Below are 17,286 nucleotides of genomic sequence, written 5' to 3'. Positions count from 1 at the left end.
GATTAGGAGAATGAGGGGGGACCTCATTGAAACATACAGAGTAGTGAAAGGCTTGGATAGAGTGGATGTGGAGAGGATGTTTCCACTAGTGGGAGAGTCTAGGACTAGAGGTCACAGCCTTAGAATTAAAGGATAAAGGGTCTCGACCCGAAACGTCGCCTATTCCTTTGCTCCATAGATGCTGCCTCACCCGCTGAGTTTCTCCAGCATTTTTGTACACCTTTCAATTAAAGGACGTTCTTTTAAGAAGGAAAAAATTATTTAGTCAGAGGGTGAATCTGTGGGATTCTTTGCCACTGAAGGCTGTAGAGGGCAAATCAGTGGATATTTTTAAGACTAAGGTAGATTTTTGATTAGCACAGGAGTCAGAGGTTGGTGTGAGAAGGCAGGAGAATGGGGTTAGGAAGGAGAGATAGATCAGCCATGACTGAATGGCAGAGTAGACTTGATGGGCCAAATGGCCTAATTCTACTCCTTTCACATAGCCTTATGACAACTATTCCTTCAAATCACATTAAGGGCCTGTCCCACTTAGGCGATTTTTTCGGCAACTGCCGGCGACTGTCACAGTCGTAGCAGGTCACCGAAAAAGCGGCAACTGGACCCACCCCCTACGACCATGTCTACGACAAGCTACGACAACCTACCACCTATTCGACGTCAAGCCACCGACAACCGGTGGCCCATTAGAATGTCTACCTATGACCACACCTAAGAAAACCTACAACCACACAGGCGACAACCAAAGTCAATCTATGTCCTCCCGAGACAAGCTACGACAAGCAACGACCCTGTCAGCGACAACTGAAGGCAATTCAGTCGCCGTTACTTGTCGCCGGTTAACGTAGGTAGTTGCCAATGGAATTCACCAATGTCGGCACCCGGCGACAACCAACAATAACTGGTGACAACCTCCCTTATCCTGGTGACAACTGGCGATAGCACCTGCGACAGGAGAAGACAAGCTGCGACAAGCCCACAGTCGCTGAAAAGTTTTGAACATTTCAAAATCTAGCGGCGACCAGAAAAACGTTACGACTCTTTAGGCGACTTGTGACTACTCACGATCATACAGGCGACATCCCCTGCAACAGCCTTATCGCCTGTAGTTGCCAAAAAAATTGCCTAAGTGGGACAGGGGCTTTACTTCAAAACCAGAATGAAAGCCATTTCTGAACGTTTTAGCTTAAAATTAAACAATAAACATGTTTCATTGAGCATAACTTTTGCAAATAAGTCCACAATTGTTTTGTAGAGTATCTTTTTTCTTTTAAACACAACAGTGCAAACAACTTACTTTCTTGACCCGAGTGGTGAGGTCCTGAACAAAAAGTTTTCTGAGGTTATGGAGAGTTTGGAGTTCTTTTGCCTTTTAAAAAAAAATAGATTGTGTTAAGAGAATATAGATTTAGTGGACTTAATGCATGTTCTTCCAAACATTAATAACGCAGAAGTACAAATATATCATTCAAGAACATAAATGCAAACAGCAAAAAAAGACTTGCAAATACAGCTAAATAAAACTCTATAATACATTTGGGTGGAGTGAGGAGGGGAGGTGAAAATAAAATATCACGGTTTGATTGGAGCCATATCCAAGAAAACATCCATTCGTTTAAAAAAAAAACACGATTATACTATACATCGGAGCAAACAGCATTTGCGGAGCAGAACAGGATCTTGGTCTGTTATATCGAAAATTTATACCCCCACCCCACCCTGCTATCACAAAAAAATTTGTAAGTGATGGATCAGACATTACTGATAATCACCAATGAAAACTTCCCTTCTCAAGACACCCACTTTCCAGTTACTGTAAACTGTGCTCAATGGTTCAATTTATCAACAAATTGCATTGCAGTTAAACTGGCAGAAGTGGAGAAATGCACCACTGGGCAATTAAAATTGCAGGGTTCCTCTCATAAATGCTAACAGTGATTTCATGCTGCATTGTATACAGTATGCATGCTGGGAATCGTAGATTCCATATTAGATCGGCGTAAGTGGACAGAGATTTACAGATGTGACATGCACATGGTGTAGTCATTATTCTACAGAAACATGGTTATAAACCTCAGTTAAATTACAGAATTGGGAAGGGGGCTAGTTTGTTCTGAGGTGAATCCATTAAAAATCCAATACGTTTCACAATGAAACTTACAACTGTCTCTTCCAGCCCCTTGAGGTCCTGTTTTGCTTGCTCTCTTTTGTCATTAAGAAGTCTAAAAGCAGGACATAAAAGTTATTTGGAGTCAGATTTCATTTGAGATTTACAGCCTATCAAAGAAAATAATTTCATGCCTCCATCTCTAACGATTTAACAAGATAGAGGTAAACAGATCACATTACAAGACATCAGTCTGAAAGTAACAAGAAGCCAAATAATATGATTGATTATAAAGGACCTTTAACGATCATGCTATTACTGCAAGCACACTGGTGAGGGCATCACCAGTCAGCCTCTGAGCAAACAGGAAGTCCAATCCAAAACTGTACACAACAGATACAAGAAGGTTTAATTGCAAAAGATGCACAGACAATCACGCATCACAACTAGAACAGAAAAGGGCAATGGGAAGACCAGAACTGAGATGTTCGGCCTTGACAACACAAAGTATTTTTTCACGGAAGTAATGACCAAATCGTTACAGAGAATCGGCACATGTATGATCAAATTAGGATGTTTTTTTTTTTTTTTTAAAGGATACCTCCTTCACAGATGCTCATGTTATCCCAAAAATGCCATCAGTTCTAGGAGCAGAATTAGGCCATTTGGTCCATCAAGTCACCATTCAATCATGACTGATCTATCTTTGCCTCTCAACCGCATTCTCCTGCCTTCTCCCCATAACCCCTCAACACTCTTACTAATCAAGAAACTGTCAACTCCACCATATGAATACTCATATCCATATGTCCCCAAGAAGCAGGTATTACCCCAGGTATTACATTGCACTTAGTGCTAACAGTCTCATCCTTTATCACACCCTCTAGCTTTCAACCCCCTTCTTTGACATATATACCTCTCCAAACAAGGTGATTAAAAACTATTGCCAACTGAGAGCTGGCAAAATATAGCTAACGTGGATAATACTGACTATCCAGAGATCCCAACCAACTTCTGGGTAGCTTGATATCAAGTGGAGATGGCAGGTTATATGAAGAAGCAATACAGATACAGTGCTCTCCATAATGGTTGGGCCAAGTCCCATCATTTATTTATTTGCCTCTGTACTCCACAATTTGAGATTTGTAATAGAAAGAGTGGTTAAAGTGCACATTGCCAGATTTTAATAAAGTCCATTTTTATACATTTTGGTTTCACCATGTAGAAATTACAGCTGTGTTTATACATAGTCCCCCCATTTCAGGGCACCATAAAGTTTTGTACAATGCAATGTCATGTAAATGAAAGTAGTCATGTTTAGTATTTTGTTGCATATTCTTTGCATGCAATGACTGCTTGAAGTCTGCGATTCATGGACATCAGCAGTTGCTGGGTGTCTTCTCTGGTGATGTTCTGCCAGGCCTTTATTGCAAGCATCTTTAGCTTATGCTTGTTTTAGGGCTAGTCCCATTCAGTTTTCACCAGCATATAAAAGGCATGCTCAATTGGGTTCAGATCGGGTGATTGACTCAGCCACTCAAGGATTGACCACTTGTAGCTTAGAAAACATCCTTTGTTGCTTTACCAGTATGTTTGGGATCATTGGAAGCCCAAGCAACTGCGGCTCACCTGCAGTCCGTCTGTCTTTTTCTTTTGTTTTCTTTTGTCTTGTTGGACGTATGTTTTAGTTTATTTTTAGTTGTGTATGTGTGAGGGAGGCGGGGGAAACTTGTTTTACTCTCTCTCTTAGACCTTTTCTTTGTTGTATCTCCGTCTCCGTCTGCACTGATGCCTAATCGCTGAGCTGGCGGCCTCCAACTGGGGCCGACCTCGAGGCTCCGGAGGCAGAGCCAGGACTCACCATCGCGAAGTTGGCCGACCGGGGCAATGGTGGCGCTGCGGCGGCTGCCCGACTTCGGAGCCTCGGAGGCTTTGGCTGCGCGTCCAGTGGACGACAACATCGGGAGCTCGCAGATCCCAAGTTGGCGACTGATTCTCCGAAGCTCCCGCAACAATCGCTTTGTCCGCTGGACTGGAGGGTGGCAGCTTCGTCCGCCCCGAGTTTGAACCGGCCCATTCGCGGAGCTCGGATTTGGCCGCGGGACGTACCATCACCCGGCGGGGGGGCCAACATTGAAAGCCTGGATCGCCTCAACGCAGAGGGAGAACAAGGAAGAGACAAGGACTTTAAGACTTTTGCCTTCCATCACAGTGAGGAGATGCCTGGTAGACTCACTGTGGTGGATGTTAAACTGTGTTCATTGTGTGTTCTGTTATTTTATTCTCTGTCACGACTGCAAGGTACGTAATTTCGTTCAAACTAAAAGTTTGAATGACAAAAAAGGATACTTTATACTTTATTGTCTTGCTGTAGAATGAACTGCCAGCCAATGAGTTTTGAGGCATTTGTTTGAACGTGAGCAGATAGGATGTGTCTATACACTCAGGAACTCATTATGCTACTACCATTACCAGGTGTATCATCGATAAAGATAAGTGAGCCAATACCTTCAGCAGCCCTACATGCCCAGGCCATAACACCCCCACCACTGTGTTTCAGATGAGGTGGTCTGCTTTGAATCTTGGACAGTTTCTTCTCTCCTCCATACTTTGCTCTTCCCATCACTATGATATGTTAATCTTCATCTCATCTGTCCACAAGACCTTTATCCAGAACTGTGGTTGCTCTTTTATGTACTTCTTGGCAAACTGTAAACCGGCCATCCTATTTTTGCGGCTAACCAGCGGTTTGCATCTTGCAGTGTAGCATCTGTATTTCTGTTCATGAAGTCTTCTGCAGTCAATGGTCATTGACTAATCCACACCTGACTCCTGAATAGTGTTTCTGATCTGTCGGACAGGTGTTTGGGGATTTTTCTTTATTATAGAGAGAATTCTTCTGTCATCAGCTGTGGAGGTCTTCCTTGGCCTGCCAGTCCCATTGCGATTAGTAAGCTCACCAGTGCTCTCTTTCTTCTTAATGATGTTCCAAACAGTTGATTTTTGGTAAGCCTAAGGTTTGGCTGATGTCTCTAACAGTTGTATTCTTGTTTCTCAGTCTCATAATGGCTTCTTTGACTTTCATTGGCATAACTTTGGTCCTCATGTTGCTAAACAGCAATAAACGTTTCCAAAGGTGATGGAAAGACTGGAGGAAAGACTAGGTGCTGAGAGCTCTCTTATACCTGCATTAAGGAGGAATTTAAATACACCTGAGCAATTACAAACACTTGTGAAGCCATATGTCCCTAACATTATGGGGCCCTGAAATGGGACTATGTATAAACACAGCTGTAATTCCTACACGGTGAAACCAAAATGTATAAAAATACCCTTTACTAAAATCTGACAATGTGTACTTTAACCGCATGTGATTTTTTTCTATTACAAATCTCAAATTGTGGAGTGCAGAGGCAAAATAAATAAATGATGGGTCTTTGTCCCAAATATTATGGAGGGCACTGTAACTATTAAATAACAGTTTTTGTGGTGTAGAGTGAGATTATGTTTAAAAAAGTGTCTTACACAAGTTTCTGTAGCTCCACACTTTTTTCCTGCTCTTCCATTTTTAACTTATCAAAATCAGAGTTCAATTTCTCTTGTTCCAGCGTCAGTTTCTGGTTCAAACTGCAGTGTTGAAAGAAAACAAGTTTTCCATTATTAGTTTGGATAACCGAGCATCTAAAATTCATTGGGTATTCATATTGCACAATCGGTTAACACATTTTAAACACAAGCAAGTTCAGGGTCTATTTCAAGTTCATAAAAACAACTCAACATTTCTAAGAGAGGATCGTGCTGCAAATTCATCACACTTTTCCTAAAGAGCTGCATTTCTTCTTTACCAACAAATTAATACCAAATCAGCATACTTGAAGAGTTTAATGTGGAGAAAATATATTGAATCAAATAATCAAATACAAGAAGGCATAACTTTTAGGTGAGAGGGACAAAGTTTAAAGAAGATATGTGGGGCAAGATTTTTTTTTACACAGTGAGTGCCTGGAACACGCTGCCATGAATGGTAGTTGAGGCAGATATGACAGTGGCATTTAAGATATTTTTGGATAGGCACATGGATATGCTGGGAAAGGAAGGATGCGAATTATGTGCAGGCAGTTAAGAGTTAGTCTTGGCATCATGTTCGGCACAGACATTGTGGGCTTTAGGGCCTGTTCTTGTGCTGTACTGTTCTATGTTCTATGAAATGTAGTCACTGAACGTGCTTGCAGAATAAGGCTAAGGAAATCTCACTCTCCAGGATTCATGTGTGTAATTCTGCTGAGAAGCCTGTTGTCCTCACATGGTCACTATTATAAAGGCAAATATAATAATCATTCAGATATATACATTAAGAAAAACAATTAAAACAATCTCAATCATCCTATGGCTTTAACCCTAGAATAGATAATGGCCTTGCTATTAATATGGATAGATTGATAATATGCCTTATAATGTCAACTCTGTTTAAGAATAAGGGGTCAGCCATTTAGAACGGAGACGAGGAAACACTTCCTCACACAGAGAGTTGTGGAGGTCGGTTCTCTGGATACTTTCAAGAGAGAGCTAGATAGGGCTCTTAAAGATAGCAGAGTCAGGAGATATGGGGAGAAGGCAGGAACGGGGTACTGATTGGGGATGATCAGCCATGATCACATTGAATGGCGGTGCTGGTTCGAAGGGCCGAATGGCCTACTCCTGCACCTATTGTCTATATGGTTTAATGCATTGCAATACAATTGTTAAAATACCACCAACTGAATCTCGCAACTTAGATTCAATGTTAGAAATTCTGCCTCTGACACAGAAGGTTGAAGACCTCAGTCCCCTATCCAGAGAGTTGAACGCTGGCCTAACAATTCTAACGTTCCTTATAAAATATGTCTGATGGACTTTGCTGTGTGATGCAATTGCCACATACTGCAACCAACTGGACGCATATGTGCCACCCATTCAAATGTGCCACCCAGTTGACTGGTTCTTTGGTAGGGTTAAATCAGTGTGGAAAAGCCAATGGCAACAAGACCAATCAGGCCTATGTACTGTCTTAGGGAGGTTGGGTGTTGAAGGGAAGAAAAATTGGAGCCCATTACTATGCTGAGGTTGGAGATAAGAGGAAAAAAGAAGCATTTTTCCCCAGATAAATGATCAATCTGTTTAATAATAATTGCAGATAAACACATGTAAAACTTCACTATTTTTCTGAGGATAATGAAGATAGTGGAATCAGATTTTTATTTCCACCTTAATTGAAGATCATTCAAGGGTTAACCTAAATTCAGTGTTCATGCTCTAACGAGATTTGAGGCCTTCTACTTGTATTCGTACATCAATTTCAACACTCAGAAAAGGTACAAGAGAGTGAGTAAAAACTGAGAACAGCAGTGATAGAAACTGGCTGAGTTCTAGATAAATATTTAACAGTGCATTTTGCTGGACCAGAAAGAAAAGATTAGTTAGGGCCACATCCTCTACAGTAAAACTCTGTGCACCCAAATAATAAGGGAATAATAAACACAAAATTCAAATAATATAAATAAACCAAATGGGATCCAGGGAGAGTATAAGAAGCAGAGGGGTGAACTTATAAAGTAGCACAAAATCAGGAGGGGAATAGATAAGGCAAATGCACAGTCTTTTAGCCAGAATAGGGGAATTAATAACCTGAGGATATAGGTTTGAGGTAAGAGAGGAAAGATTTAATAGGAAGCTGAGCGGCAGCTTTTCCACACAGAGAGTGGTGAGTATTTTGAAATGAATTGCCAGTAAAGTTAGTTGAAGCAGGTATCATAACACCATTTAAAAGACATTTGGACAAGTATGTGGATAGGAAAGGTTTAGAGGTTATGGGTCAAATGTGAGCAGTTGGAACTTGTGTAGATTTGGCATCTTGGTCACCATGGACAAGTTGGGATGTAGGTGCTGCATGACTCTATGAAGATCTTTATTCAGTGATAAGGGTTGTAAAAAATCTACTCAGCAAATTATTGGTTGCAAAAGCTTTGATGCTGGTCAATACATAGCATATGTTGTTATGGGAACAGGAGAGCCAAGAGTGTTTGTCATCTCATAACTGTATAAAGTTATGAGAGGCATAGATTGGTTAGGCAGTCAGAACCTTTTCCCCCCAGAGCGAAAATGTCCAAGACAAGAGGGCATAGCTTTAAGGTGAGAGGGGAAAAGTTTAAAGGAGATGTGCGGGGCAATTTCTTTCTTTATATAGGGTGTTGGGTGCCTGGAACACACTTACCAGGTGTAATAGTGGAACAGATGCACTGGTGCCATTTAAGCAGGCATATGGATATGCAGACTTTTTATATTCGGCACATGGATATGCAGGGAATGGAGGGATATGGATCATGTGCAGTCAGATGAGATTGGGTTATCTTGGCATCATGTTCAGCACAGACATTGTGGGCTGATGGGGCTGTTCCTGTGTTGTGCTGATCTATGTTCTATATACCAACAATGGTACAATGACATTCTTACTTGCAGCAACTTAACAGCCTGTAAGCACCACACATACACACATAAATATGATTTTAAACAAGTAAATCAGTAAATTAATAACTGTTAAAGTAATATTAAAAACCAAGTCCTTCGTCCAATCAAGACAGTCCATAGAAGATTACAAGAGAGCTAGACAGGGGTGAGCTTAATTGGGGCTTCTCATTCAGTAGTCTTCTTACTTGATTAGGTAAATTCAGCAAAGGTGCACGGGGACATTTGTGGAGAAGCCGGGATTGTGCTTCCTCAAATCATACAAGGGTCAGTATAGATTTGACAGTGGCGTTTGTTATATATGCAACCCAACAGAGCATACTCATTGACTGGCAAGTTGCATTGGAACATAGAACATTACAGCACAGGAACAAGCCCCTCAGCCCACAATGTCTATGTTGAACATAACGCCGATAAAATAAGTTAAGGGCCTGTCCCATGAGCATGCGACTGCATGCGGCAAGCGTGACCTAACGTGGTCGCTTGAGCCGTACGGCCTCACGGGGCCGGTCCCACTTCGATCGCCGGAGCTGTATGGAGTTGTGCGGAGCTGGTCCCGACAACGCACGTGGCTCCGAAAAACTGACACTGTCCAAAAATTCCGTGCGGCAACGGCCTGCCGGCCTGCAGCCGCTTTGAGGCCGTACGCACCACCTCGACGGGTGTGCGCAGCGTCTTGACGCCGTACGCAGTGTCCTGACGGTGTACACCTAGCACGAACTTCCCGCGGACTTCGCTCGAACTTCACGTCAATTCGTACGGGATCACTCGACCACTGCGTGGCCCCCACTTCCGGTTTGGTCGCGCTCGCCGCATGCAGTCGCATGCTCATGGGACAGGCCCTTAGTATGTTTCTGTTTCTATCTGCTTTCAGGTACTCGCCACCCTGTGTAAAAACCTTGCCCGCACCTCTCCTGTATACGCTGTCCCACTCACCTTAAAGCTAAGCTCTCCAGTCCATTGTCTAGCGCTTATATCAGGTCTCCCCGCCAACCACCAATGTTCCAGAGGAAACAATCCAAGATTGTCCAACCTCCCCTTGTAGTTAATACTCTCTAATCCAAGTAACATTCTGATGAACCTCTTCCAACCATTCCGACATCCAGTCATGTACTCACTCTTTCAGTTCGTCGATGATTTTTTGCTTTTCATCAATTTCATCCCTCAGGCGAGCCAGTTGTTTCTGATGGGCCTCTCTGTGGTTCTTCATTTGCTCTTCCAGGGTTTTCTAGATGAAGACACCAAATAATTTAGAGGTCACTGAATTCCTGCTGCCCATTTACATCTGGGCCCTTGGTTCCAGACATGCACACGACACTTTCACAATCTGCTGGGATTTGGGGGAAATTATTTTTGGAATGTTTTTAATTTCTCACTTCCCGATCCCAAAAGTACCTGCAATGCAGGGAGTTTCCATCGTGTATCTGATGGCAATGTTGCCAGTTCGGAAGCTTGGTTTATTAGAATTACACTCAACCCATTTTGCTCAAAGGACTCTTCTTTGATGTGAACAAGGAAAGTCCTTGTTAACCATCCTTGTAAAAAAACATTAGGGCGACACTGTGGTGCAGCTGCTGCCTCACAGCGCCAGAGACCCGGGTTCGATCCTGACCTCAGATGCCATCAGTGTGGAGTTTGCACATTCTCCCTGTGACTTGAGTTTTCTCCCGCTTCACAAACATATGTAGGTTTGCAGGTTAATTGGCTTCTGCAAACTGCCCGTGGTGTATAGGGTAGCGGATGTAATAGTGGGATAAAAAAAAAGAACTAGTGTGAATTGGTGATTGATGGTCAGCATGGTCTCCATGGGCCGAAGGGCCTGTTTCCATGCTGTATCTTTCAACCAATCAATAAGACAAACATGTATTTTGTAAGAACAAGTGTAGAAGCTTCTCTGAGATTCACTCCTTAAGATTGAGATTATATATTTTTAGGCTAAGCCCCTTTGTTCCAATCTCCATAAACAGAAATAATGGTACAAATCATAACAAAAACAACTGAGATAACCATCAACAAAACAAGGCAGCCATCTTTATTCTTGAGGTTAAAACAAAACTCACACTCTCTCTAAAATGGCCCCAGTATATAATCTGTTTCGTTGGCACTGATAGCAAGAGCTATTTTTTTTTTCCTGGAACGAAGCAGATGTCATATGTTTTGCAGAAAATGAAGTAAGAAAATAAAAATGTTGATTGCTGGACTAAAAAAAAAGCAGCTGAGAAGGAATCATTTTAACAGACTGCTTTCACCATTCATATTCAGGATCAATAACGCCATGCATTGAAAAGGTGTGTAGAAACATGGACATATATCAGATTTTCATTTGTGCTTCCAGTTTCAGAAGAAGGCATCTACAACAATGCACAAAATCAATGATTTTACCTTCATTTCATTGGCATCTTGAAGCAAGGTCTGATGCTCCTTTTCTTTGTCCTGAAAGCTCACTTCATGCATCTTTTCTATTAAGCAATTTCAAAAGTCAATTAACCATATACGTGCATCAACAACTTACATGAGCTAGTTATTTTTAAAATGAGGGCTACAGCAAAGGAAACATTATATTAATTCATTGTCAGGTTTATGATCTCAAATACAGTGTAAAAATATATATAATTGGGAGATTTATTTTTCTAAGACAATTAAATAGACAATAGACAATAGGTGCAGGTGTAGGCCATTCGGCCCTTCGAGCCACCACCACCATTCAATGTGATCATGGCTGATCATCTCCAATCAGTACCCCGTTCCTGCTTTCTCCCCATATCCCCGACTCCGCTATCTTTAAGAGCCCTATCTAGCTCTTTCTTGAAAGTATCCAGAGAACTGGCCTCCACCGCCCTCTGAGACAGAGAATTCCACAGACTCACAACTCTCTGTAAGAAAAAGTGTTTCCTTGTCTCCGTTCCAAATGGCTTACCCCTTATTCTTAAACTATGGCCCCTGGTTCTGGACTCCCCCAACATCGGGAACATGTTTCCTGTCTCTAGCATGTCCAAACCCTTAATAATCTTATATGTTTCAATAAGATCTCCTCTCATCCTTCTAAACTCCAGAGTATACAAGCCCAGCCACTCCATTCCCTCAGCATATGACAGTCCCGCCATCCCGTGAATTAACCTTGTAAATCTACGCTGCACTCCCTCAATAGCAAGAAGGTACACAAAAATGCTGGAGAAACTCAGCGAGTGCAGCAGCATTTATGGAGCGAAGGAAATAGGCAACGTTTTGGGCCGAAACCCTTCTTCAGTCTGAAGGTTCAGCCCGAAACATTGCCTATTTCCTTCACTCCATAGATGCTGCTGCACCCGCTGAGTTTCTCCAGCATTTTTGTGTACCTTCGATTTTCCAGCATCTGCAGTTCCTTCTTAAACACTCAATAGCAAGAATGTCCTTCCCCAAATCAGGGGACCAAAACTGCACACAATACTCCAGGTGTGGTCTCACTAGGGCCCTATATAACTGCAAAAGGACCTCTTTCCTCCTATACTCAACTCCTCTTGTTATAAACATGCCATTCGCTTTCTTCACTGCCTCCTCTACATGCATGCTTACTTTCATTGACTGATGAACAAGGACCCCCAGATCACATTGTACTTCCCCTTTTCCCAACTTGACACCATTTAGATAGTAATCTGCCTTCCTGTTTTTGCTACCAAAGTAGATAACCTCACATTTATGCACATTAAACAGCATCTGCCATGCATTTGCCCACTTACCCAACCTGTCCAAATCACCCTGCATCCTCATAGCATCCTCCTCACAGTTCACACTGCCACCCAGCTTTGTGTCATCTGCAAATTTGCTAATGTTACTTTGAATCCCTTCATCTAAATCATTGATGCATATCGTAAATAGTTGCAGTCCCAGCACCGAGCCTTGCGGTACCCCACTAGTCACTGCCTGCCATTCTGAAAGGGACCCGTTAATCCCTGCTCTTTGTTTCCTGTCTGCCAACCAATTTTCTATCCATGTCAGCACTCTACCCCTAATACCATGTGCCCTAATTTTGCCCACTAATCTCCTATGTGGGACCTTATCAAATGCTTTCTGAAAGTCCAAGTACACTACATCCACTTGTCCATTTTCCTCATTACATCCTCAAAAAATTCAAGAAGATTAGTCAAGCATGATTCCCCTTCATAAATTCAGGCTGACTCGGAACGATCCTGTTACTGCTATCCGAATGTGCCGCTATTTCATCTTTTATAATTTATTCCAGCATCTTCCCCACCACCGATGTCAGGCTAACTGGTCTATAATTCCCTGCATTCTCTCTCCCGCCTTTCTTTAAAAGTGGGATAACATTAGCTACCCTCCAATCCACAGGAACTGATCCTGAATCTACAGAACATTGGAAAATTATCACCAATGGATCCACGATTTCTAGAGCCACTTCCTTAAGTACCCTGGGATGCAGACCATCAGGCCCTGGGGATTTATCAGCCTTCAGTCCAATCAGTCTGCCCAACACCATTTCCTGCCTAATGTGGATTTCCTTCAGTACCTCCGGCACCCCAGATCCTCTGGCCGTTAGTATATCAGGAAGATTGTTTGTGTCCTCCTTGGTGAAGACAGATCCAAAGTACCTGTTCAACTCATCTGCCATTTCATTGTTCCCCATTCACTCGCCTGATAGTTTTTCAGCCAAATGGAAGGTATGCTGATGTACAACAGCATTTGTAATTTCTTATCCTTTCTGCACAATGGCAAATCTGTCATCATTCACCTTTTTCGGTCTTCAAGGGTCCAACTTTGGTCTTAACTAATTTTTTCCTCTTCACATACCTAAAGAAGCTTTTACTATCCTCCTTTATATTCTTGGCTAGCTTACCTTCGTACCTCATCTATTCTCCCCGTATTGCCTTTTTAGTTGTCTTCTGTTGCTCTTTAAACATTGCCAAATCTCTTGCTTCCCGCTCATCTTTGCCACATTGTACTTCTTCTCTTTTATTTTTATACTGTCCCTGACGTCCCTTGTCAGCCACAGTTGCCCCTTACTCCCCTTGGAATCTTTCTTCCTCTTTGGAATGAAGCAAATCTAGCAAACCATTTGAAAAGCTGACACAATGTCAAAGATTGCTCAGTGTAATGGGTCCGGACCGATTAGCTAACTTGATTAGGGTTGTATGATAACCAGAGTATATAAATTTATAGAAGAGCGAATTAAAAAAAATTTAAAACTGCAAATGTTGGAAATCAGAAAAAAAGACAATGCTGAAAGAATAGGGTTCTCGATTCCCCTATTCTGGGCAAGAGACTCTTTGCGTCTACCCAATCTATTCCTCTCATGATTTTATACACCTCCAAGATCGCCCCTAATCCTCCTGCGCTCCAAGGAATAGAGTCCCAGCCTGCTCAACCTCTCCCTATAGCTCAGACCCTCGAGTCCTGGCAACATCCTTGTAAATCTTTTCTGTACCCTTTCCAACTTGACAACATCTTTCCTCTAACATGGTGCCCAGGACTGTGTGCAATACTCTAAATGCAGTCTCACGAACATTTAATATAACTGCAACATGACCTGGCTAATGAAAGTCATTGTGCCAAAGCCTTTTTCATTACATAAGAACCAATTTTCAAAATCAAGGTCAGTTAGAAACTGATCAGTTAGTTACTATGGTCTATTTCTAAACATTTCCTCTGAAGATTTTTTTTAAATTTCACCTTCCCCTTCTTCTGCAAAACTAAGTATCCCCCCCCCCCCCCCCCCACAACCTCCAACAAGGAATTTTAGACCTCCAGTACCTTCCTGAAAGATGCCTTCCTAAAACAATGGGTGCGTTTTAGTCTTGATTGACACGTGCAACGAGATGTATAATACGCAGAGACAGAGTAAAACTTGCACCATCCTGAAATCAACGATCAAGTGGATTAATCTGAATAACACCAGCTGCAGGCCAATGCATACCTTGGGCGCGGAGTTTAGCTAACTCTTCATCCAGTGAATCGTGAGACTCCTCCAGCTGTCTTCTCTTCTGTTCCACATTCTGCATGTAATCTGTCAGCGATTTTATCTTGGCTTCATGCTTTCAAAAGATTAATAGCATAAAAGGTGAATGTAAAAGGCGTACATCACCACAATCCACCAGCTGCTTTGAACCCCTGAGAAAAGCCTGGCTGCTAAACCCGAGCTCAAGCTGGATCTTGGACAGTCCTCGATGTCAGAGTGCCATCCATTCTATGTAATAGAGACCATCCTATCTCCATTACATGTCCCAAAATGCCCACTCGCCTGATAGTTTTTCAGACAAATGGAAGGCATGCTGATGTACAATAGCATTTGTAATTTCTTATCCTTCCTGCACAATGGCAGATCTGTCATCATTTTTAATGTATTCATTTACCAGAAACTCGATAGTTTGCAGACTAATCTCGGCACAATTGCCTCTTTGTTATTGCACTGTCCTGACTTTACCTTTTATTATGGGAAGCCACCTATACGCAGTAATAATTCACTTCTTCTAGTAGGATAGCAGCCAGCTTTTCAAACAAACAATTAATTGAATGCTGCCTCACCAAATGGCAAATCTTAGCGGCGAGACAGATTGCTCCCTCCCTTCCCCCAAGCACTAAAGTCATTATAAGTACACGATATAGAAATGGCAGGAGTTCGTACAGCCTGTAGCAGCTGTTCCAACGTTTAGCAAAATCCTCTATCTACATTCCTTCCTGATCTCTGGACCTTTCATTTTCCAGATCTCCCAAGTCCTCAAATGCCCAGGATTTAAGCTGTGTTGTCAAAGGAACCAGAAACTTGCAGGTGCCCGTGAATGGATAGGAGTGGGGAACTTAACAGCATCTGTGAATGCCGAAAAAGGTAGGGAGTGGGGGGGGATTACTCTGCCATGAATTTTTCAAAAAAAACATTTTGCAAGCAACAGAATCAAAGTATTAACGAAACAAATTATCCCCCTCAAAACACCTTATTGCAAATTCCACACATGGTGACTTTGTTTGAACTGGGTAGAGTCATTATTTTATTAACGATCAACCAAAACTTTAATATAATGCCTGCTTGCCCTCCAATTGGTCACATGTACAGAGGTTTAAAAATATCTAAGAATGTTTAAGAAGTTCTTTCACTAGTTAATACATAGAGGGAACTAGGGAAGGAAATAGGGACTGAGTGAGAAGAGCATAAAAGAGGGACTATCAGGTAGGAAGGAGATATAAAGAAGAGGGGCGAAAGATTAATTCCCAGTCAAAACAGTTAGTATTCGGAATTCTTCAATAAGCATATGAAAGGGCAGTTATCAGACTCTTAAAAGGACTTATTGCATGCTAAGGATGGACTCCCAATCTCCCAATGCACCTCGTTGCAGCCCTTGCATTTAAAAAAAAAAATCAGCACGTTCTCTAGCTGCATATTCTATACTCTGTTTCTTTCTCGTTTGCATAACCTGATGCACTCAAGCATGGCATGATTTACCTGAATATGCAAAATAAAATCTTTATTATATCACGGTACACATGGCAATAATAAGCCAATACCAAAAACAAAATATACTTGACAAAGCAAATGGATTTGGAAAAAATCGTGAATGTCCAAGTTGAGTCGGCAACATTTCGATTTAAAATTATCTACACTTTTCGTTAAAATTTCAATGCATGTATTCCCATTTATCTTGTGCTATATGGCATCCACTCCATTAAACTGTGCTACTTGTGGAGACAAATAAAATAAACACACTAACATTAAAGAAGCCCAATTTCTTATGGTTCATTTAAAAAAAATATAGGTTATAAGATTTTGCAATTTAAGTGCTTTAAATACTTTTAAAGTACCAATGAAGCTCATATGAATAATGAAAAAGGAAACAGTTAACTTATTCACATTAACTGTGACATAAACAAGTACCAGTGGATGAAAAGTTGTATCAAAGCCTGAGGGCTCATTAAAAAAAAACCAGGGAAATCGCTGCAAAACATAATCACACAATGTGTAGCCTCCAGCAAAGAGGTCGGGAGAAATACACGATTATTGGTTAGCAAATACTCCAAAGTGCACTATATGCATATGGTCAATAACGGCTAAACCTCTCACACTACTACCTCATGGAAGGTGACCTGTGGTAAAACCCAAATCATTATGGGAGTGAAACGGAGCGCTCATCTCCAGCCTTTTCTCGGGCAAATCCCAACAAGTCTCCTTGGTGTACTGGCAAGCTTTTTTTAAGTTTAGTTTAGAGATACAGCGCGGAAACAGGCCTTTCGGCCCACCGAGTCCACGCCAATCAGCTATCACCGCGCACTTACACTATCCTACACACACTAGGGACAATTTACAATTACACCAAGCCAATTAGCCTACAAACCTGTACGTCTTTGCAGTGTGGGAAGAAACCGGAGATCCCAGAGAAAACCCACGCAGGTCATGGGGAGAACGTACAAACCATACAGTACAGACAAGCACTCGTAGTCACGATTGAACCCGGGCCTCTGGCGCTATAAGGCAGCAACTCTATCGCTGTGCCACCATGCCGCCATGAGCAGAGCACGCACACTGAGCACTTAGTTGCAGCTAATGAGTTTGCTCCAAAAAAATTGGATCTCAAAAAATAATCTCATGGACAAGAGCATTTAAAAGCACATTTTAAAATGAGGCCCAGTTCAACTGAATTCATTCCAACAAGGAGGCATCCTAGAATATATTATTACATGCTAACAGGGACCATAGA

The 17,286-nt window shown here is 41.9% G+C and overlaps 1 protein-coding gene across 1 annotated transcript in view; it reads right to left on the bottom strand.

The window, feature by feature from the left end:
• kif5c (kinesin family member 5C) overlaps positions 1-17,286 on the bottom strand; it is a 155,248-nt gene that overhangs the window by 16,267 nt on the left and 121,695 nt on the right. Inside the window, exons 17-22 of the mRNA XM_033024727.1 lie at positions 14,517-14,634; positions 10,991-11,067; positions 9,727-9,836; positions 5,633-5,734; positions 2,162-2,222; positions 1,298-1,369 (exon numbers count right to left, since the gene is read on the bottom strand). Of these exons, the coding sequence (XP_032880618.1) occupies positions 1,298-1,369; positions 2,162-2,222; positions 5,633-5,734; positions 9,727-9,836; positions 10,991-11,067; positions 14,517-14,634 (540 nt within the window). The remainder of the gene's footprint in view (positions 1-1,297; positions 1,370-2,161; positions 2,223-5,632; positions 5,735-9,726; positions 9,837-10,990; positions 11,068-14,516; positions 14,635-17,286) is intronic.

This window comes from Amblyraja radiata, chromosome 7 (genome assembly GCF_010909765.2).
Source record: "Amblyraja radiata isolate CabotCenter1 chromosome 7, sAmbRad1.1.pri, whole genome shotgun sequence".
Taxonomy (NCBI): Eukaryota; Metazoa; Chordata; class Chondrichthyes; order Rajiformes; family Rajidae; genus Amblyraja; species Amblyraja radiata.
This window is presented reverse-complemented; position numbering and strand designations above follow the sequence as displayed.